General features: G+C 42.4%; 2 protein-coding genes across 5 annotated transcripts in view; both read left to right on the plus strand.

The window, feature by feature from the left end:
* The first annotated feature begins 4,867 nt into the window (after window positions 1-4,867).
* ticam1 (toll-like receptor adaptor molecule 1) lies at window positions 4,868-7,631 on the plus strand. Of its 2 annotated transcripts, none has more exons than XM_017422159.3 (2): window positions 4,868-5,173; window positions 5,296-7,631. In XM_017422159.3, the coding sequence occupies exon 2, from the start codon at window positions 5,397-5,399 to the stop codon at window positions 7,089-7,091; it is 1,695 nt and encodes a 564-aa protein (XP_017277648.1). In that variant the 5' UTR covers window positions 4,868-5,173; window positions 5,296-5,396; the 3' UTR covers window positions 7,092-7,631. The 2 variants fall into 2 exon arrangements, with proteins under 2 accessions (XP_017277648.1, XP_024862983.1); XM_025007215.2 differs by having other exon boundaries at window positions 4,868-5,145.
* Window positions 7,632-8,902: 1,271 nt separating this feature from the next.
* camsap2b (calmodulin regulated spectrin-associated protein family, member 2b) overlaps window positions 8,903-21,651 on the plus strand; it is a 30,998-nt gene continuing 18,249 nt past the window's right edge. For all 3 annotated transcript variants that reach the window (XM_017422269.3, XM_017422270.3, XM_037982068.1), the window contains exons 1-2: window positions 8,903-9,571; window positions 17,164-17,423. In XM_017422269.3, the coding sequence (XP_017277758.1) occupies window positions 9,433-9,571; window positions 17,164-17,423 (399 nt within the window). In that variant the 5' untranslated portion in view covers window positions 8,903-9,432. The remainder of the gene's footprint in view (window positions 9,572-17,163; window positions 17,424-21,651) is intronic.

A 21,651-nucleotide genomic window follows, 5' to 3' on the forward strand; every position in this document is an offset into this window, starting at 1 on the left:
ACCACACCAAATTTCAGGTCAATATCTGTACAACTGCACGAGTTATAACCATGTTTGTGTCTTCTCAGGTCAGCTAGCTGTGGCAGCAATCTTGAGCTGGGTTGACTCCAAAAGTTAATCACTTGCAGATGTATACCCGTTAATTACTTTCTAACAGTTTGATGAAAATCTATTCAGTGGTTCACGAGGCATTTTGCTAACAGACAGATAGATAAATGCAAACAGGCGCAGGCAAAAACATTATTGCCCTTTTGCCTTTGGTAGCAGGAAATGATCACCTCTGCGTTATCTGAAGAAGATACACTGCAATCTTTAAAAGCTCTCCGTGTTGACTCTAAGTGCAGAACAATGCAGAACCTTTCTTTGTGGTACATCAGCAGAGAGACGCAGGGCTTCACTTGATCCCAAAGAATCGATCTGCCTCTCAGTCTTTCGGTATTTCATCTATCTTGTCTTTGCGTCCGTCTCTCGGTATCCTCTGCTCGTTTGGAATAGGCCTGATGAAGAATGCGTGCAGGAGATGCAGCAAGTGGGTGACAGAAGAGAGCGCATCCCCCCACTCATCTGTCTTTCATCCTAATCCTTAGTGTCTGTCCAAGAAAGGGCCTCCTTTTCACTCGTCTGCCCTAAAGCCTCTTATACGTGACACCGAAGCTTTCTCCCACGGCCAGAAGCCGCACATATAGCCGCCTGTGTGCAGAGCACTGTAGTGATGAGCGTGTAACAGCAGAGATGCTTGTGTTTGGACAGCTTAAAGTGACATTATCAGCCGTGACATCAGTCACAGCGCACAGAGCGTGGAGCTTAGACAGACCGCGTTTAGCCATTAGATGGATATTATAAGTAGAGACAGGACCGGAAGCTGGATGTTGAAGCAACAAAGGTCAAACTCCCCCTAGTGGCTGGCTGCATTATGTTTTTTTAAAGTCCCACCCCCATCCCGAATGGGACATTTTCCAGACTAAACAGTAAAAATACACTTAAAAATCATTTTATTTTCAGGTGTTGATTTGACGTAGCTCTTACCTTGTTGCTGTTTGTTCAAATATGCATTCCCCCCACCTCAATACGTTTAGTTTTAATTAGTTATTTGAAGCTTGAAGAACTGTTAGCGAGGTGGGAGGGTGTGTATTGAGGGTACAGCCTCTCACTCCTTGTGCGCCAAAGATATAACATGGCGGCTCACCAAAAAATTGACATTTTAGCTTCAATTTTTCCAGAAGTGACGCGGACGTGGTTCAGTTGAGAAAACAGCAACAAACTAAACAAATATTGTCATGTAAGAAGGTAGAAGTTTAATATTAGCTATCTTTTCCAGCAGTTTGGCTTTTTTAAGCCTGAAAAACGTTGAGTAAACCAACGCTCGCTTGGTGAGACATTAGCCCAGCCTGGATAAAGACCCTTTCCTCTTTCTCCACACGCCGTGCTCCACGACTGATGTCACAGCTGATAAGGCGCTAACCACAGGAAAACTATATGACATCGCTTCAAAAATGACAAGACTATCCCCTTTAAGATTACTCCACCTGGGAAAAAAAACAGCACAGGTCAGAACATATTTGCTCCAAACAGAGGCTGCAGAATGCCAGGATTTGCAGAACTGACACAGCCTCTTACTCTACGTTTGGCCCGAAGGAGGAAGCAGATTTACTGGCAGGCTGAGTAACACAGCTGCTGGGCGAGCGTGTCTCTCGTTAAAGGAAGTGTCCTCAATAGAGATGGACGTCTGGCAGAACGTTACGTAACTGACTGAGGATTGTCTCCGGGCAGTGTGGGAGTTTCTGTGCGTGTTCGTGTCAAAGGGAAAGAGGGTTTGGGGCAAAAACTGAAAAAAAAAAAAAAGAAGAAAAAACACTGGATGATGAAGGAGATACACAAGGGCGTCTCTGGTGTGAGACCGTCGGAGGACGGTGTAAAGCTCAAACCCATTTAGGAAACATGTGAAAGCTTTTTGAGGTGAGGAGAAAAATTTTTAAGCAGATTTGTTCATTAGTCTTTTAAACACGCTGTCTTAAAAAAATTAATAAATGAATAAATTCATGTGCAGCTCAACTGGGTCAGCAATTTTTTAAAAATTCAATTCGTGCCTCGTTAAAACCTTTTGGATCTGTTTGAAATTTGAATCCAAACAGTGTAAGGGACCAGACTTATAGGATGTAAAACAAAACGTTTTATTAACTAGCTTTTGTAAAACGAGTCATTAGTGCTTAATTTGATTGCAGATGTGCAATAATTTTATAGTTACAATATTTTACTCCAACATACAAACACAAGAAAAAGACCATTTGACTACATGATGCATGAATGAACCTATAATGAGTTTAATTTTAATTTACAGACATTATAAGATGACACAGAGTCCAGTTTATTTCAGATAAAATATTGTTATTAAAGTTTGTATAATGCAAATTTTTTAAAAAAGTGACTACCATAACAACATTTTATTGATCTTAATTGCAATAAAGCATGAGCTTGAGGTGTTTCATGTTTAATCTCATCAACTTCATCTGATCAGTTAATCTTCATTCATATCACACCCACCACACATTTCCAAAGAGGTGGTGTTGTCGAGCTTTTGCCACATTATCGTGTTTTCTTTCTTTCCTTCCTTCTGTTAACAATAACACAGAGCGGTACCAAACAAAAAACAAAAGTGTTTCAGGTGTTGTTTTGGCCCGTCTGTTGCACACCTTGAGACATGGCTGCGTGTCTCAAGGTGTGCAACAGTGCAGGGTAGGTGTAATGTCTGCTTTTTTGTTGTTTCAAAATTCGCCACACATTTTCTGCTGTGAACACGGCAGACGTTCCTTTCTTCTGCTGCCAGGCCTTTTGGGACCTGAATGCAACGAGGATTTTACTGGGAAATGCGTGGCTGTCCCTGGAAAACGAGCGGTCTTGAATGCAGCGCTTCTTGTTCAAAAGTCCCTGTGGCTTTATTTGCATTGATGCTGCCATTAGAGAAGAGTAAATCACTTTGCTGAATTCACTGAAAGAACTTTTAAAGGGGTAGTCTGGTCCTTTTTTTGAACTGATGTTCTGTCAAATAGTTATCAGTAATTAGTAGCACGGATATCAGTCATGTGAGATGGAAAAAAGGGTAGAAACCTTATACAAAGCAAAATGAGGGCCCATTTTTTATAAATTTTCAAGCTTATTAAGCAACTCTTTCTCAAAAATGACATACTGGAACAAAAGAAGGCTACATTAGCTGATATTAAACCCCTCAAAGGAACTGTGTTACTACTCCAATGTATGTGTGCTGATCATGTTTATACGGTATGTCAGCAGTGCTGAGGGTGTGAATAATGATTAATAAAGTTTCAGTTGACAGCCAAATGCCCCAGTTCCTCATGGCTTAAATAAAATGCAAATCATGTGATAACTTTTCTGTGACCCTTTGCACTCTGTGACTTCTCCTCTAACTTCTCTCATTTCAGCTTAAGGATAAACGTCTGCGAAATATGTTAAAGCTTCTTAAAATAACTTTAGATTTCTTTTTTTTTTTTTTTTGCTGACCAAACAATAACTAAACAAATTAAAAAGATCTGATCAAACAAACCACCAGGATTCAGCTTTGATAAACTGTTTTAGTGTTTTAGTGAGTGAAAAGCTGAAACGGGACAAAATGTCTCCATCCGACGGTTTGAGCGTTGCTTCGGTGGCCGTCGTCACGCGTGCAGGTGAAACCTGCGTGAACCCGAGCCGAGTGGTGAAACTTCTCTGAACGTTTTGGGAACGTACACGTTGATCTTCCGGCAGTCCCGTTTGAGGCCCAGAAACCACACTCCCTATAGAGTTCCACTAACCCTTCGGAGGTGATCATACCGTAAACATGTCAGAGCACAGAGGCTGTCTGTCTGCTGCGCCGAGGGACTCCATGTTGGTTTGGTGTGACCCCACCCCTGGTAAATACAGGGTTGGAGGTTTTCTCCGTGGATAAAAATACACTCCAAGCAGAAGGAAGGGGGGGAAAAAAACAACAAATTCTTTTCTCTTACGCCTCCATTGTGCTCAGGGAGTCAAAGATTTATTTAAAAAGAAACCACACACACTTTAGGTAGTCACAGGAATCTATGGCTGAAAAGGCTGACAGAGAATCGTAAAGTTTCTAACCTCCTCCGGTCGGTACAGTTCGGAGATCTGCTGACATGAAATCTTTCTCGCTTGCCAAAAGGCACAGGCGTGTCTGTTCCCAAAATATCTCGCGAACCACTCAACGGATTTTAGACAAGCTCTCAGAAAGAAATCATTAGATGTACACCTACAACTTGTTAAATTTTGGAACCAATCCACTCAATATGGCTGAAAAGCACATGCACAAAAAAAAAAACGAACACAAAAAATGCTATTGCTCAGTCAGTTTTCCAGATGTGGACCTAAAGTTCGGGGTGGTAGTAGCTGACACTGATCCCCAGCACATATTCTGAGCACTAACAGATTGTACAACCTCTGTTTAAAATTTTGTCATTATAGATTTTATTGAAATATCCAGGAAGTGATTTTTCAGTGTACAACTGATTCCCCGTTGGAGTCAGTCTGATTTAAGATGGCTGCCACAACTAATAGACGTTAGCCAATACAAAAATGGCTATAATATGTTGAGCTAAAAGTTGATGAGGTAGTAGCTGAGAGTCATTCACAACAATTACTCTGAGCGCAACATCTCGTGACATCGCATCAGATTGTGCTTAAAGTTATTTTTAAGGTTGGACCAAAATGGCGACAACTCTGTCATTTCTTCACATACGATGGTCTTCGCCTAAAAGAAGGAAAGGCATCCCTTCAAGGAATGCTAGGCCTTTAATTTAGCCTGCCTCTAGCTTTTTGTCCCTCCTGGAGCTCCGTAGCTCACAGCCCGTGACGTCATGGCTTTTTAGTGACAGAGCTAGCAGAGGCCTGCAGCTGGAACAGGTACGAGTCAAGCTCAGCTGAGCTCCAGAAGTTTTTCGAGGAGTCCAAAAACTTTTTAGAAACCCAGTGGCGTTCTGAAAAGTCCTGAGAAATGTGCACCGAGGGTTTTTTTACTGAACAAAAGGGTTTTCTGCAAGTGAAACTGAGCTGAAAGCTTCAATATGACAGACTTCCTTATTTCAGCTGGAAGCAAACACACTGAGTCTGTTATCATGGCTGCTTTCAAACATGCCGGTGGGTGACTGCCAGAGCGGCAAATCAGGTGAAATGCGTGAATCGAATGGACGCACAGTTGCCTTTTTGTGTGCCATAATTGTTAACATTTGTGTTTTCATGTAAAGAAACAAGAATATCCATGAAACTGTGTGCCCCTCTCCTCAACAGCTCCAGTTTTTGAAGATCTGAGGATAGTGTTGGAAAGTCGCATGCCGTCGCACTGATTTCTTTCAACTGCCGAAGGGTTGTTTGGCAAGCCAAGGCTGAAAATGAGTCACGCTGGGTGGGAAGATCAGGGCACGGGGCTGGGAGAGGCCTTTGACGTCCTGGTGAAGGCGCCGTCAGAGCGTCTGATAAGCTTGGTTATCCAGCTGGGTGACGCTCCCGAAGACGGCCTCGTTCAGGCCCTGTGTCTGATCATCCTCCGGAGAGGGGAGCAGGCCCTGGAGAAACTCCAGATGCTCAGGGACAACCCCGTCGCTAAACATCTGGTGGCCAGCGGGCACGCAAGCGGAGGTAAATTAGAGGATTTCGGGGCTCACTGTGGACGGTTTCGGGAGCAGAGCGGAGAGAGCTTGTCGTCGCTGGCTCGGATATTTAAAGTTTTGTCGGAGCAGAGGCTGTGTGAGGTGTCCCTGAGAAACCTGGCTTACAGAAGAGCCCTTTCCAGTGACTGCTTCAGGACCAACAGCTGCGGTTCTCTGGATTATCATCAGCTTGTAGAGGAGGCTAAAGTTGTGTGCGGGCCTCAGTTTGCAGAGTGGATGGGCTCCACTGACCTCAAATCTGAAAGTTCCCTTGATCCAAACACGAGCCTATATGACAAAAAAGCAACCTTAAAAGTGTTTCAGGATGAGTCATCAAGCATCCGCTACTTTCCCAGCCCTCTGCTGGAGAGTCTCTCGGAGCCCTCATACCCGACTCATCTGGAGATAAGTGTTCCTCCAACCGTTTCCTATCAAGGGGACAAAAGAGCTCCAGAAGCATCAGGAAGCCCTACGCTGAACCCTTCCGTTCTTTCAAGTGAACATGAAGCAAAAACTGTACCTGGGCAGCCTCCATCCGCTGAGCCCGAGCACAAATCCAACCAGTCTTCTCTGTTTGGAGCGAACAAAGACTCCAAAACTGACGAAACGTTAGAATCGATGAGCTGTAAGCTGCACAGTCGCATCAGCCAGAGCGAGAGCCCAACCCAACCAAGCACTGGGACGTTTACCCTACCGTCGCCACAGCACATCTCTCTACCCAAGACCCCTGTTCTGAAAAACCTTCACGGCACAGGAGAGGAGGACGAGGAAGTCTTTTACGCCTTTGTCATCTTGCACGCTCCAGAGGACGAAGAACTGGCCGAGACCATGAAGGCCAAACTGGAAACGGTCATCGGCAGCGAAGGCGCAACTTTCTCCGAGGAATTCGCCGTCCCTGGAAAGAGCGCCCTGAAATGCGTGGAGGACGCCATCGACAACTCGGCCTACACCTTCCTGCTCCTCACCCGCAACTTCAACACCAAAATGCTGGAGGTGAAGACAAACATCGCCCTGATCAACTCCATCAACAAGGTGCACAAGTACAACACCGTCATCCCTCTGCTGCCGCTGGACAACTGCATGCCCAGGCAGGAGGTCCCCAGAGTCCTGCAGACCCTGGTGCCGCTGGACGAGAGGAAGAGCTTCATGAGGAAAATCCAGAAGACGCTTTCCCCGGCGAGGATCGAAGCACAGCGAAGGATCTGGACCGAGGAGCAGAGAGTGAAAAGACTGAACCGTTTAAAGCAGGAAGCTGAGAGGCTGAGCCTTTACACAGAGCAACATCTCCGCCTGGGCTCCGGTGTGCCGCCTCTGTGGGCCCCACAGCCCAACATCCACATTGAGAACGCAAAGTACATCATGATCGGCAATGACTCCACAATGACTGTGGATCTGGGCAGAAATGCAAACAGCGATGGGTCAATGAGCGACAATTAAAATATTCATTCTGTGATTTCTGGGATCAGGGTTCTGTAAAAGAAGAAGAAGAAAAAAAAAGATGTTTTCTGAACACTAAGGTGTAAAAGTCTGGGTGCTCTCTCCACATGACTTTACTGGACTTGAACTTGGAGTGGGGAAATTCAATAAAATAGACAAATTCTACACAAAGCAAGCATGAGAAGAAGTCACCGAGGCGCTTCACTTTATAGTTAGCCGAAGACTGCCACCTACTGACTGAAACCTGAAGTACACGTCGTGTTTCCCTCAGCTGTAGGAACTGTCTATGACCAGCAGGGAGCGCTGTTGTGCTACTCCTCATCTCCCTGCACAGGATCATCATGAAATGCAGACTCACACATGGGTTTGGGAGGGAGAGTATTTTTACAAACTATATGTTTAATTAAATGTTTACACTGTAAGAGCCTGTGAACGTTTTGATGCTGATGTGACCTTAAAGTGGACCAGTCTGACTCAGTAATGACTCTAAACTGTTAGTTGTGGTGATTTTCTTGCAATTAAAGTCATTTTTAAATTAAAGGTCTACACTAAGATCTTCTTACACTTACGTGTCGAGGATGACTCTCAGCTACTACTACACCACATTTTAGACATTTTTTTTGTTTAACAAAGCTTCAGAACTCTATATTGAGGTATTTGTTTGAGCAGAAGAAACTACCAGAGCAGAACGCGGACAGCTGTCACTGCTCAGCGTCTTCATCTTAAAGCTCCGTGCTCCTGACACAGTCCACATACCCCAAAGGATCTATGACTTCCAGGTGCTTTCTTTCAGGTACCACAATGGAGAACACATGTTCCTGAGCAGCAGCTTTTACTCCTTCATTTTAGACATGATCTTAATTAATTTTAGCTCCTGACACACTAAATAACAGTGGCAGAAACTTGTGACTCAAACAGTTGAAGTACAAAAACATTATTGTTGGAAAAAGACAAAATGAGAGTATTTTAGAATAATCTCTGGAGCTCATCTGAAGACACCCTCCGCTGGTTTGTCCCAATCCACAGTGGGGTCCTGACCCTGATCTTTGGACCAGTAACGTGTCCTTTTCGGACCTGAAATAGGTTTCAGGCAGGAAGTGATAAGCTCTGCAGCAACATACACCAAGAGAAAAGGCAATAAAACGGATTGTTAATATTAAAGCAAAATAGCGTGAATGTTGAGTCAACATTCAGAAAGTAGTTTCTGCCCATAATGTATTATTTTAGCTATTCAAATATCAAAATGTGCAGCTCATTCAGGAGACGAGGACTATTACTTTTAGTTTATATTTTTCAAAATGTTTAACATTATTTACAAATCTTTTTCCCTTAGAAGCATGGTTGGAATCTGCTTCTCTTGCTGTATTTTTGCCTCTTATGCTACTTTTAGCTTTTAGCTAGTGTTCTGCTACTTTTAGCTATAGCATTTATTGATGGATCTATAAGTGAACACAACATAGAATTTTATTAGGGAACTTTTTGCCAAGATAAACACATAATTACCACTAAGTTTTGGGAGTATTTTAAGAAGAAAAATACACGTTTTGGGGAGACTTCCACTTTCTGTGTAAAATGTTGCCAAACTTGAACTGAATGTTGATCAATATAAAGTCTTTTTAAACCACAGCGTTAGGAGAACACGTCTTTGACTTTCAGCACCTGGGCCCGGGTCAGGAGCCGGTCCTGGGCCCGAACTCCCCCCCTCCTCAGACCGCCTGATTGTGGGTCACTCCTGTCAGGATTCAGAGGGCCGGAGGTGGGTGGATCGCGCATGCGCGCTGCGCTCCATCCTCTGCTCAGTGCGGCAGGAAAAGCGCAGAGGAGCCAGCGCGCCGCGCCGCGGAGAGGAAAACAGTTAGGAAAAAGGGGGGGTGTAAAAAAAAAGAGGAGGACATGGACCCGAACAGCTTGCTTATTGTGACCGCCGGACCGTCCTCCGGTGCCGGACCGTAGCTTTCCTCCTGCTGCTCCGTTATGTCGGACAGCCTTTGGGTAAAAAAATGTCCGGGAACAGGGGAAATCTGGGAGGACAAACTGCGCCCTGCTGAAGCAGAAGGACATAAAACAGAAGATGGTGCTCATTTAACCGAGGCTGCTTCTAAAGTTTGACTCATTTATTCATCTCCCTCCTGGTATTATTAGTATTTGACTTCCTATTTATTTATTTACTCTTGTCAGCAGAAGTGGGGACATTTTTTTTCTTTTTCTCTTTTTTTTTTTACTGCTCTGAATTCCTCTGGACGCGATGTCATCCGCATTCAGGAGGAGCTCCTCCGGCTGAGCGAGCCTCCAGCGCGCGCGCACACACACGCACACACACACACACACACACACAGGGACGATGGGAGATGCGGCAGATGACAGAGGGATGAGACGGACCTTCATCGTCCCCGCCATCAGGAGCTTCGACCACTACGACTTCACCAGGGCCAAGATCTGCTGCAGCCTGACGTGGCTGGTGGCCAAGGCGTTCGGCTCGGGTAGGTGGAGCGCCTTCACATGGGATCAGATAGGTAGGGGAAAAAAACAACCAAAACAAGGCTAATTATCATCCAACGTGTGAGAATAAAGGAGTTTCTGGGAGCGGCGTCACGTGGTGACGTGACGCACAAACTTCATTTCTGCTCCAGTCATTATTAGGCTATAAAAGGTGAAAAGTTTTATTATCACTTTACTCCTCTTTCAAGTCTTGACTCCATGACACTTTGTTTTTTAAAAAAAACTTGACATCTGACTCTTACACATGCACAGACAACAGGTAGTTGTCTGACTGCAACCAGCATAACTAATGTTAAGAAATAAGAGGTTTCAGGTTTAACGCCTGACATAAAGTCAAAAGAAGATCATATATGTACATATATGTTTATATATAGTCTGTTTGTCTTATTTAGAGCAAATAATTTTTAAAAACATTCAAGATTTCTTGAAGGAATGCAAGATTTGTTTATGTTAAGGAATGCTAAATCGATGGCGTTGAAGCCATACAAACCTGTGCAAACTCAAATGATATCTCACCTGACCTGTTAGCTCTAGGACTATTTGTTTATTTGTTTATTTAAGGATCCCCATTAGTCTGTACTAAATGCAGAGACTGCTCTTCCTGGGGTCCCCACATGAAATTAAAATATTACAATCAGTTCATGCGAAACAACACATTTAAAATAAAAAAAATATATATGTCAAGAATTGTGCAAATAACACTTGCTGGGTTAAAATTCCCGTTTTATTTCATTCTTAAGTACAGATTTTTTGAGATACATTTTAAAAACCTAATTTTGCATTAGCCTAACGGATTGAGGCAAACAAAGGTTTTTTTTTTTCAGTGCACCAGTTCTTGGATGGTGAGTTGTGAATGACTCCCAGCTACTACCACGCCAGCTTTTAGCTCAGTATGTGTGAAATACCCTGAGGTACAGCCATCCTGTGTAATTTAAGGAACGGGGTTGACTCCGAAATGTACGTCCAGTCATTACTTTCTATAAACCTGTTCTGTGATTCAAAAGACATTTTGCTAACAGACAAACACACAGACACACACGGGCAAAACTATTCTAGCTTCTCCTTTGAGTTTCCTTGATTTCTCGAAACCCGAATTGACATCTTAAAAATGTTTTGTTACAAAATAACTGATGAACATTATAGGCTTTAAAAGTTTTTTTTTTTTTTTTGAGGAGCCCAATGTGACCTCTTGAAAATATTTCCTAAGAGTTTAAAAACTGTACTTCACTTTAGCTTTAACACAGTTAGGCTGTCTGAGATCAACACTGATTTGTTTGTTAATGTTTAGATTTTATCTGCTCGGTTGGTGGTCATTCTGTGTCTGGTGCCATCAAGACTTCAACATTTTCCCTTTTTGAGTCCAGAGATGATTTTTTTTTTTTTAAGCTGCAGCTTCACATACTGTATCTGCTGAGCGCCGTCTGCCAGGCTGCTCTGTTTTTCCGCCCCTGAGAGCACGAAACTGCGGAAAAAAGAAGCTCGATTCTGAGGGACTCGTCTTGTTGCCGTGGACTGCCGCTGCTTTGTTTTGGCCCCGGCCCGGCGCTGACACACTTTCAGCTCCCAGGACTGTGGCCCGATTCATGAGCAGTCCTCAGAGCCCTCGGTCTGGCCTAGATAGGACTGACGGGCTTGAATCTGCTCGGCTGCTCAAAGTTTGTGCATGTGACTTTTTATTATGCACCTGGTTTTCCTTCGCAGTAAGCACAATTTATTTATTAATTTGGCAGCAGTTAATCGTTTTCATTTTAAACGGGAGGAGGAAGAAGAGGAAAGACTTTTTGATTCTAAAGATTCATCCTTCTGTGTCTTCTATTATACCTACATCTTCTAATAACTGTTGCTTTGAAATACTAAAAGAGAGGTTTTGATTTTTGCATTTTGTGTGACTGATTCGTGTAATTATCCTTCTTTGATTGGTTCAGTTTAAACGCAGTCACTTGGAATCACGTCTGCAGTGTGTAAATCAGACCTGATGCTAAAAAAAATTACCTTTGACAAACTGCGGGGGGGGTCCATTTCGATTTAAACGGAGAGGTCAAGATGTTGTCATGGTGTAATGTGAATTATTTAATCAGTCTTGATGGTGCGCCGCAGAAACTCTGAGTCGTTTAAGTCGCAGCCTGTCACTGGGTTGTAAACCAGTACTCTGAGCCACCATTCAGATCGAGTCCTAACAGTTTTAAGCACAGAGACGACCCGGATTCTGCCCGGACTCTGGACGTGACACTGATTGTAACCTGCATCAGCAGCACAGGTCATCAGCAGCAGCTTTTCTGTCCTCTCCCTGAACCAGCTGGTGCCCTTAAATGGTTGGATTTCAGAAAGCGAACGTGAAAACATTAGATTAAAAATATCTGCATCTCTTTGACCACTTTAAGTGCAGAAAGTGTTGTTTGTGGCAGCAGCAGCAGCAGCAGGCTGTTTTCAGTATAAAAGCTGTGAGAATCCTCTACACGCGGCCTGCTGAGGCACGGCGCTCATCGGGAACGCATTCAGCAGCTGAAACAAGCGCAAACACAACAAGATGCTCTGCAGCTCAGTTAAAGCCTGTTTCATTCAACACAACCGTTGTCGAAACTGAGAAATCTTTGCTTTCTGACAATACGTACATGTCAGGAGCAGAGGCTTATTTGCATCACCTTTTCATTTAACAGAACCTTGTAAATACAGTACATGGCAGCTGAGTTCATCCTTAAATCTTCTTCCCTTTATCAGAAAGACTGTCGGGTCTTTTAATGAAGCAATGAAGATGGGAAATAAATCATTTTAATAGTTAGGGTTTCATTTGGTTTGTGTTTACAGTGGTTGACAGTTCTGGACTCCACAGTACCATGTTGTTGTAATACCTGCAGAACTGATCTGAATACTGTTAGGGAAGATAAGATTCAATGAAAGGTCATCTAAGATGTCTTCATTAGGTGTCATGTGTAAAGCACGTCTGATGTCCCTTCAAGTCATATAACCTTCCAGCGAAGGCGAAACTGCTGGTGGCCACCTCTTTTTTTTTTCTTCTGAGCTTGTTTAAAAGCCATTGTCTTACAGTCTTAGGTTAGACACATTCTGCTGTTTGGATTTGTCTCATCCTTGGCATCCATTTTGCCATAAATTATTTAAAAATAAACAAGCTGGGTCTTCCTGTCTCCCTTATTTTTTTTGGCCATGACAATTTGGTGGCAGCGGTGGGATTCATTGTGTGCCAGATGTCAGGTAAAAAACTGCAGACATAGCAGCTGTATTTAGGCCTCTCTGTCTACACAGGTTAACATCTGTCCTATGAGAATGAACTAATAATTGGTTCTTTCAAAGCTGGTACAAAAAGGACACATTTTGGAGCAGTGTTTAGGATCGGTTGGTCATTTTCTATTGCATAATTTCCACAAATCATATTGGATCAGTACAAATTACTCTTGCAACTATCCTATAGGTCTGACACGTCTAATATCTACATCAGTACATAGATACTGGCAACAGGTTCAGGATGTACCCTGCCTTTATGCCAAATGAATGCTGGGATAGGTATGAGCCCCGGAGACCCTGAACAGAGTAAATGGGCATGCGGTACATATTCTAACTGTTTTAAGGCTGGAATTATAGTTGAGATCAGTATGAATGCATTGTGGTATTATGTCTGTCACCTGGCAACAACTGTGACTAAAATAACACAGGTGAGCTTTGATAATATGGACAAAAACTCACAGATAGCAGCTCAGTGCTCGGGGTACAGAGATTCCCTCTCACTGTCTTGTGCTCATGGTTACACCGTCAGTTCATGGTATGCACTCCAGTCCATCCTGCTTTACTCTTACCACTCTGTCTGCGGTCCGTAATGTGCTCCTACATTCCCAGTGAAACACATAAAATAAACATCCTTGATTTTCCCGCTGTTCCTTCTTCCCGGTTCTCCAGGATCTTCCGTTCTGCGTGAGCGGCTTTGTAAAACTCAATCGGCTGCTCCTGTGAGTAATTCTACCATCGCCATGGTTACCCATTGCACCAGGTGTTTATAAAGAGGCAAAGACGCCACCAGAAATCACTTCAGCTGAATATTTCAAGTAGATGCAAAGAAACACACAATCTGACCAGAGGCTGTGCAACAGGCTGCCATTCGAAACGGACGGAGTTTATTATCTTACTGAAAAAAGGGAGATATTAAGATTCCAGCGTGCTGTTCCAAAATGTTTTCAGTGCTTTTTATATAGCTTTATTGTTGCTTTCACAAGTTTCAAAGCTTATCGGTCACATGTACATTAATGTATCTCCATACCTGAACTCTAATATTCTCTAATATGTTCTAATATTTAATGACTTGAGACTAGGTTTATGTTCACAAGGTGCTCTGAAATGGTAAAGGTGTGGCATCTCAGCTTGCATTGTGAATAGGAAATGTTTGTTATTGAGTTGTCAGCGTTGCGTTCGCATGTTATTTCAGTTGCTCCCACGTAGCAGTCCGCAATGGCAGATTAAAGTGATTCGTGTGAGAATTCGTGTGAAACTAAAATTAGCTGGTAATGTTATGTTTGCATTCTGTTTAAACAAAGAGCAGTTAGCTTGTGTGCGCCGAGCCGCGTTTGAGGGGGTCTCCAGAGGAGCCGTCTTCTTCATGCCTGCGCTTCCTGTGGCAGCTACTTCCTGTCCGTTTCCTCTTTGATGGCCAACACAAACGACACGAGGCAGACTTTCCTGAACTCCACAAAAGAGCTGCTTTCTGCGCTGTTGTGTCATGTCTTATCTTGCTGGTTTTGAAGTAGTTTTATTCAAGTTACAGTATGAAGTTACTGATCCACGTTAGACTGTGCACGGTGAAAGACGTTGGACCAGTTTAAAAAGTTATGACTTGATGCTAAAGGGCTTTTCGTGAAACCGTTAAACATCTGCCTGGTGCTTTAAATACCTCCTTTCATCAGCCAGCGTGAGTGCATGGGGAAGCTGGTCTAACCACAGCCTCTGGTAAACTGCCGAGGTTTAATCACAAGAAATGTTTTTTTTTTTTTTTTTCGTTTTTTTCTTTTCAGAACCAATCCTTGTTGTTTGATTTATGAGGCAGTTTAATTTCTGTGTGCACTCAGAGCTTGTTTTTTTGGGGGGTGAAAAGCTGAACCTTTATGTTGGATTCCTTTGTTTTCCTCGGTGATTCAGAGACAGGCAGAGAGGAAATGACTCCAGGAATACACACTCATACAGGAGCACAAGTGTGTCACTACACACTCACACATAGACATTACTTCACAGGAATATTGCTCATAAGTGACCCTCATGAGATATAAGGGCCTGCTTTTCTTTGTATATCATTTATAAGTGGTATCCTTGAAGGCTGAGTCACAACCTGTGGTTAAAAAAGAGGAGGTTTTCCATGTGGGTGGCTGTTTTTCTTACATACCTTGTGGGGACTCCCCTTTGTTTTTGGGGACAAAAACTAAATCTTTGCAACAATTTTAGTTTAGACTTAGTTCAAGAGTAGGGTTAGGAAAAGGGTGGACAACCTTTTTCTTTTGCCAGACAGCCATTTTGATTTAGATTAAAGACTCAAAGGGCCAAATAATAAAGTCTGTTGCCTTCACCTGTCATGTATAACATCATTTCATCAGCTAAAATACCCAGTCAGAGAAAGACTTGTTCTGGTGTGCCAGCATAAAGCTTACATTTGTTGCATGTTTTCAGATGCTTTATAAAAGTATTTTTTCAGGCAGAGACATTGGAAGACCCTTGTGAGTGTCTTTTCCCCCACTGAAACAAAAATACACTGGAATGGCTAACCACAGCCTGGTCTGTGCTAACGAGGCAAGAATTTCTGCTGCCATCTTGCCAGGTGCTACGTGGGCATCCTTAGTTACTGCCAGAATAGCATCAGTTTAGTTTTTCTGGAGAAAAACAACTAAACTCAGCCAAGGAGGCCAATGTTTCGCCATTAATTGCTGTAATTGTTGGAAACTGCATTTCAAAGAACGTATTATGTTCAAGTTATGTTTTTCTTTGGAAATACTAGTCTAATGCAAGCTGTCGCTCTCTAGAATAGACTGCTGTGATCACTATATCTCATTAATCTACCAACCTGTTTTTCCTATTTTATGATTAAAATTAACAATAAATAATACTGAATTAGTGTATAGCCTGAACAAAAGTTCAGTCATCCATGTTATTCATATCAAGTCAGACTAAGCAGACATGCAGAGTACTAAATTACTTAAATTACAGTTATGTGCTGGTCTGGCTAGAATAATTACAGCACTTGGTAATTTTATTCTGGTATTGGTAGTGTGTGGCATTTTGCTCTCAATAACACTCGACTGAGCTTGATGGGAGGCTCATTACCGAATACTCTTCTCCTCTGTTTGCACAATATGCATGATATATGTTTATTTAAGTGAAATAGAGCAAATTTCTAAGCATTTTTGGACTGATGACAACATACAGCACACACGGTGTTAACAACATGTGACGTTTACATGTAAACAGTAGTAATATGAGTTACAGGTCTGCACATTATATCGCAAATTTATTGTCTTCTTAATATCAGTGAGGCAGTATCAGGATTGCAAAGGACTGCAATAACTCATAGACCATTATATTTAAAGTGCAATGCATTCTTGTTCTGCATGTTAATATATTTGGTCAACCCAACAAACTCTCACTGGCCTTGATGTTCACACCTGGTTTAGATTATAGAATATTGTCAGCACACTATTAAAAAAAAAAAGAAAATCCTACACTGCAGGTTTTTCTAATATTGCTGACATATGTGTAGCACCTGGCAAGATGGCGATGGCAAATCTCACCTAACGCTGTCAGTGGCCATTCCAGTGTATTTCTGTTTCAGTGCTTTCCCCCTTTGCAGCATAGTTAGCTTTGTTTGATATAGTTTAACAATGATACTGTTAACATATTAAACATACTGCCTGTGAACTAATGATAGAGATATGTAATTCTCAGCTCAAAAAAATACTCAAGTAGTTTTTTTATCTTACTTTGTTTGTGCAAACCTGTGACCTCACAGAGCAAAGATAAGTTTTGACCTATATTAGTCAAAAACAGAAACAATAATTTCTGTAAACGGGTAAAATTGCAGCAAATACCATGTTTTAACTTTCCTATTTATTTTACAATATCAAGATTTCTAATACTTAATTTGAAGTTGTTTTGTTTTTGTTTAAGAGGGTCAGACTGGTCAGACAAACTTATTGAATGTCTTCTGAAACGGTGGAAGCACATCTGAATGTGTGAGCGTGTGTGTCTATTTTCAAATCAGATTTGCTGGATAAGTTAACAAGATTAGGAGCTTCATGCTGCCCTTTATATCTTCACTAACACACATGTTTACAAGGTAAACACAGGCAAATCCCCCATTTTTTATATTTTACAAGTTTATATAGCCTATTATTTTCTAAAAAGGACTTTTTAACAGAAATTGTTTAGGATGTTTTACATTGTCAGTGAGATTCTTTGAGTGTAACAAGTGTTTTAGTGGGTTGTAGCTGAAAGTTGAACTCTGAGCTTTAATCTCTAAAAGCACAGCAACACCAGTAATGATAAAAACCACTGAAAACAAAGTGGTTTTCCTTTTTGTCTGCTTCAGATGCTGTACCAGAGGAGCTGGTGGAGCCCTTCTACACGGACCAGTACAACCAGGAGCACCTGAAGCCTCCGGTCGCCTGCCTGCTTCAGTCTGCAGAGCTGTACTGCCGCGCAGGAAGCCTGATCCTCCGCAGTGATGCTGTCAAACCTCTGCTGGGACACAACGCTGTCATTCAGGCCCTGGCACAGAAAGGCCTGTACGTCACTGACCAGGACAGGCTGGTCACCGAGAGAGATCTGACCAGCATGCCCATACACATGGTGAGCAACCGAGCGCAGCGGGCTAAATCCTCAGTATTTCACTTGATTTCTTTGTGGATTTTAATTTGTAAAATGAAGATTTAGTCATAATCCACATTTTCTGTTTGCATGTTTTGTCCCACGCTTAATATGTTTGTATTTATGTTTTCAGTACTGGTATATATTGGTAACCATGGAGATTTATGTGTAAAATACAAGCGCTCGATTCAGATCTCACCATTATTTGCCACGTGGAGGTGTAAAAACTGGAGCAAAAACCTGTAAAATCCTTCAGATTCCAGCAATCAGTCCAAATCTATAATGTACAAAATGATCTAAACACAAAGAAGAGAAATGTAACCACTCCCAGCAGTATTTCTTTCAATGAATAATCAAATAAATCATCTGTTCTTTCTGTTAGCAAACAATGTTACTGTTTAAACTCTTTATTTGTTAATGACCTGGCTGTGTTTATCTCCTTAGAAATGAGTGAGTTACATCAATCTTATGTTCGTCTCTATTTACTCGACTTAGCTGTGTGTACCCACAGATCTGCTCTCTGGAGATCAAAACAACCTCTAATAACAGGTCGGCCCATTACTCACCGTATCATCAGACAGCAAATGCAAACATGCCCCGGCTCACGCCGCAAGGAAATCATTTCTGACGTTGACATCTGAGTGAGACGTAAAAATCGAGCGCCAATCAAGATGACTCCGAGTTATCAGAGATGTCAGACACCCAAATAAAGGCTCTGTGCCTTAATACAATCCTGTCACCTTTTAATGAACGAGTGAAAAAGGCGGAACTAATTCATCGGTGGCGTTTCAGTCGTGAAATGAGAATCAGTGTGTGGCAGCAGACGCTCTGCGAGCTCACAGATGGCTGGAGACGGGGCACTTCTGCTGACGCCAAAAGGTGTCTGCATTGCAGTGAACTCTTTCCTCCGCCCCCCTTTCGCTGCCCTCACTTTGTCTCTTTTTTTTCTTTGTTATCGCGGCCGTTTCTTCAACCTAGATGTTCATTTTACCAAAAATCTTTCTCCTGCAACAACTTTCATCCTTTTTTTTCCCCACTTGTCCTCTTTTGTTGCTGTGTTTTACGAACGCCGCTCATCCGCTGTCCCATTTTTGCAGCTCTGGAAAATGACTTAAAGTATCAAGTCAATGCCGTTTTTAGCCTTCATGTTTGATCGTACTCATCATTCACTGATTCAGGCACGGAAAAGAGTGATGGGTGATAATTCATCCTATAATAGTGTTTGTCCACTCACCTTTGAGCATTTTCAGTGATTTAGTGACAGTTTTAGCATCATATAGATGAAGCCATTTGCCCATCGACCTTCTAACCCATTGATCTTCTTTTGTATCCTCCTCTAAACTCCAACAAGTCATTAGATTGGTTCTCCAAAGCAGATGAAGGATGTGTTTTTGTGCAGTCAGCAGGATCGTTTCAATGAGCAGAAGGCTTTTCTTTTTGCCTTGTGGTATATCTGCAGAGAATATGATGAGCTCATGGTTTTCCAAACGCTGTGCTGTAGAGTAATCACTCATGTCAGGGAGGAGGAGGAGTGTGGCAGGCTGTCAGAGGGTGAATGAATATTGGGAAGAAAAAAAAGGGAGGGAAATGGGATGGAGTTCAGGAGCTGCCATTTGGGTGTGATCCAGGATGGAAGCAGGAAAACAGAGCAAAGGAAAAGAAGAACATGTGAACAAAGCAAAACACAAACGTTTGACGGGAGAAGAGCTGCGGAAAGGTGGAAGGAAAGATGCTAAAGAAGAGGGCGAGAGCCTTTTGGCGGCGATGTGTGTTAGTGAACAAGTGGAAAAAGGACTCATTAATATGCCCATCTGGAAAAAGGGGGAAAGGAGGGGAAAAAAGGAAAAAAAAAAAGGTGGAGGAGGAGGAGACACGTGGAGCTCACGGGGGAGGAGGGAGGGTTGTAGGAAAGGAGAGGAGAAGACGTGATGTGCACTACTGCAGCAGTGTGGAGGGTGGGGTCTCACAGGCTCGTCTGGTGCACAAATGACACCCCTCATTACTCCTCCTTCGCGCGCACGCTCTCACTCACACACGCCTCTAAGGAGGTGTCAGACCTCCAGCAGCGTGCGCGAGATTTATCGTCCCTTTTCAAGATCTACTTTCTCATTGCTGTTTGGGTCTCCTTCCTGCTTCGCTCGGCGTAAAAAAGCAAAAGCAAAAACGCAGAGATGTAAAAGTGATGAGGCTGAGCGGGGGCGCTAACTGAACGTCTGCAGAGAGGTGTGTGTGTGTGTGTGTGTGTGTGTGTGTCGTCGTCACTGTTTCACCTTCATGTGGTGAACGAAGGTGAAACATTTTCAGTTTTGAACAGTTGCTCTCTAACTCCCCTCCCTGCGCTCGTCTCAATAGAACAGATTTTCACTGTAGGTGTAGGTCTTTGTAGGTCTTTGTTATCCCGTCCTGCTCTTATAGTGGAAACTCATGTTGTTGGTGGAGAATGTGGCCACTTTGATTATGTTTGCTCAGCTGCATCGTGCCTTCCTATGGATGCCTTTGAAGGTCTTGGGACACATCCACACCCTTGCAGCGGCGAAGTGGCTGCTCCTTTTAGAGGTGTGCATGAGTGTGCTGCAGCCCTGAACCACTCTTTATGACCAGCGTATGCCATTTGCACAGCCTTATAAGGCGTGTATGTCCCTGGGGGTACTTTAGACTTGCTTCCGTGCATACACACACACACACACACACACACACACACACCCCAGAGGTCTTTGTGGACGCATAATAGGCAGCACATGGCTTTTAAACCCATGCTGTAGAGTCAACAGTGGTGTCTCTTTTCTCTATAGTGTGTAAAGAAGTGAGTAGCTCCAGCTCCACTCTGTCTTCTTCTGCTGAATTTCATTTCTTTCTTAAAATGTAAGACCTTAGCATCACCCAAAAAACATTACATTACGTTACAGGATGGATCTGATTAAAAAGTCTTAATGTGTACAAGTATGTCACCCAGCCATTTAAAATTTTCTATCTTATCAGTCTTTATCCTCTGTATGAATGTCAATAAAGCAACAGTTTAGGTTTTTTGAAGAAGGGTACTGTGGGAAAGTTATGAACGGTTGATATCTTACCTGTTGCAGGTAGCTTTTTGAATGGCCTCAGTTTACAGAAAAATGATTGAAATCCTTAGCAGACTGACAAAGTAGGTTGCTTCTGTTTTAAAATAACTCCAACCTGAAAGGTTTTGCTCTTGTGTCACCCCCCTGTGAAGTGTTGGAGTTGTTTTAAAGAGGTTGTCTGGTCATTTTTGAAGTGATGTTCTGTCAAATAGTTATCAGTAGATAGTACCGTTTCAGCCGTGACATCAGTCAAAGCAGAAAGTATGAAGAAAGCAGCAAAAGGCTAATGGCTTCCAAAACATGGGACTGGTTTTTATTGTTTTTTTAGACTTACAAGTCTTTTTTTCAAAAATGGCATACCGGTGTGAAAGAACGCTATATTAGCTAATATTAAACACTGTTTGTTGACTTTGTCGCCGTTTTCTCAACCAAAAACAACTGAAAAACAATTTTTAAAAAACGAGCATGTTTAGCTACTCATTAGCCTAGCCTTTTTCTTCATGTTCTGTTTTCTATAACTGATGTCACGGCTGATAAGGTACTAACTACAGAACATCTCTTCTAAAATGATCGGATTATCCCTTTAATTCAACAGCAGTCCACTTGGGTCTCTGCCCTGCTTGGACTAGCCATTAGAGCTTTCTGGAACAGGTAAGATATCAATTCTCCAAAACCTTCCCAGTGAACCTCACTTCAAAAGACTTTTTGTCTCTTTTTGTTCCTAAAATCCTAATATTGCAACACAAACAGAAATGTGTGTGCCAACATAAATCAGCCAAAGAATACAGGACCTCTAAAGCTCAGACTTTTATCACATTATATGTATTTATGTTCCTCCAAATGGTCAACTGGGGCAGTCATGTGTTTATTTTTTACCGAAATTGCTAATATACTGCTTTTAGAATAAAAAGACATCAATCTTTTACCAAAAATGACTGAAAATTACCTTCTGTTTAGCAAAAAAAAAAAAAGCTTTTCTGTTACTTTTCCCATTTTTATAAAACTCAACATGTAGGCCTACCATATTTTTTTTTAGTGGTATACTGATGTTAACAAAAAATCCTCAAAGAAGAAGGAATTAGGCCAAGTGATTGGTATTTTTTTTCCCCATTAAATTCACCTAATTTCTCTGACCAGAGATCTGAACAGAC

Source organism: Kryptolebias marmoratus, linkage group LG20, assembly GCF_001649575.2.
Source record: "Kryptolebias marmoratus isolate JLee-2015 linkage group LG20, ASM164957v2, whole genome shotgun sequence".
NCBI lineage: Eukaryota > Metazoa > Chordata > Actinopteri > Cyprinodontiformes > Rivulidae > Kryptolebias > Kryptolebias marmoratus.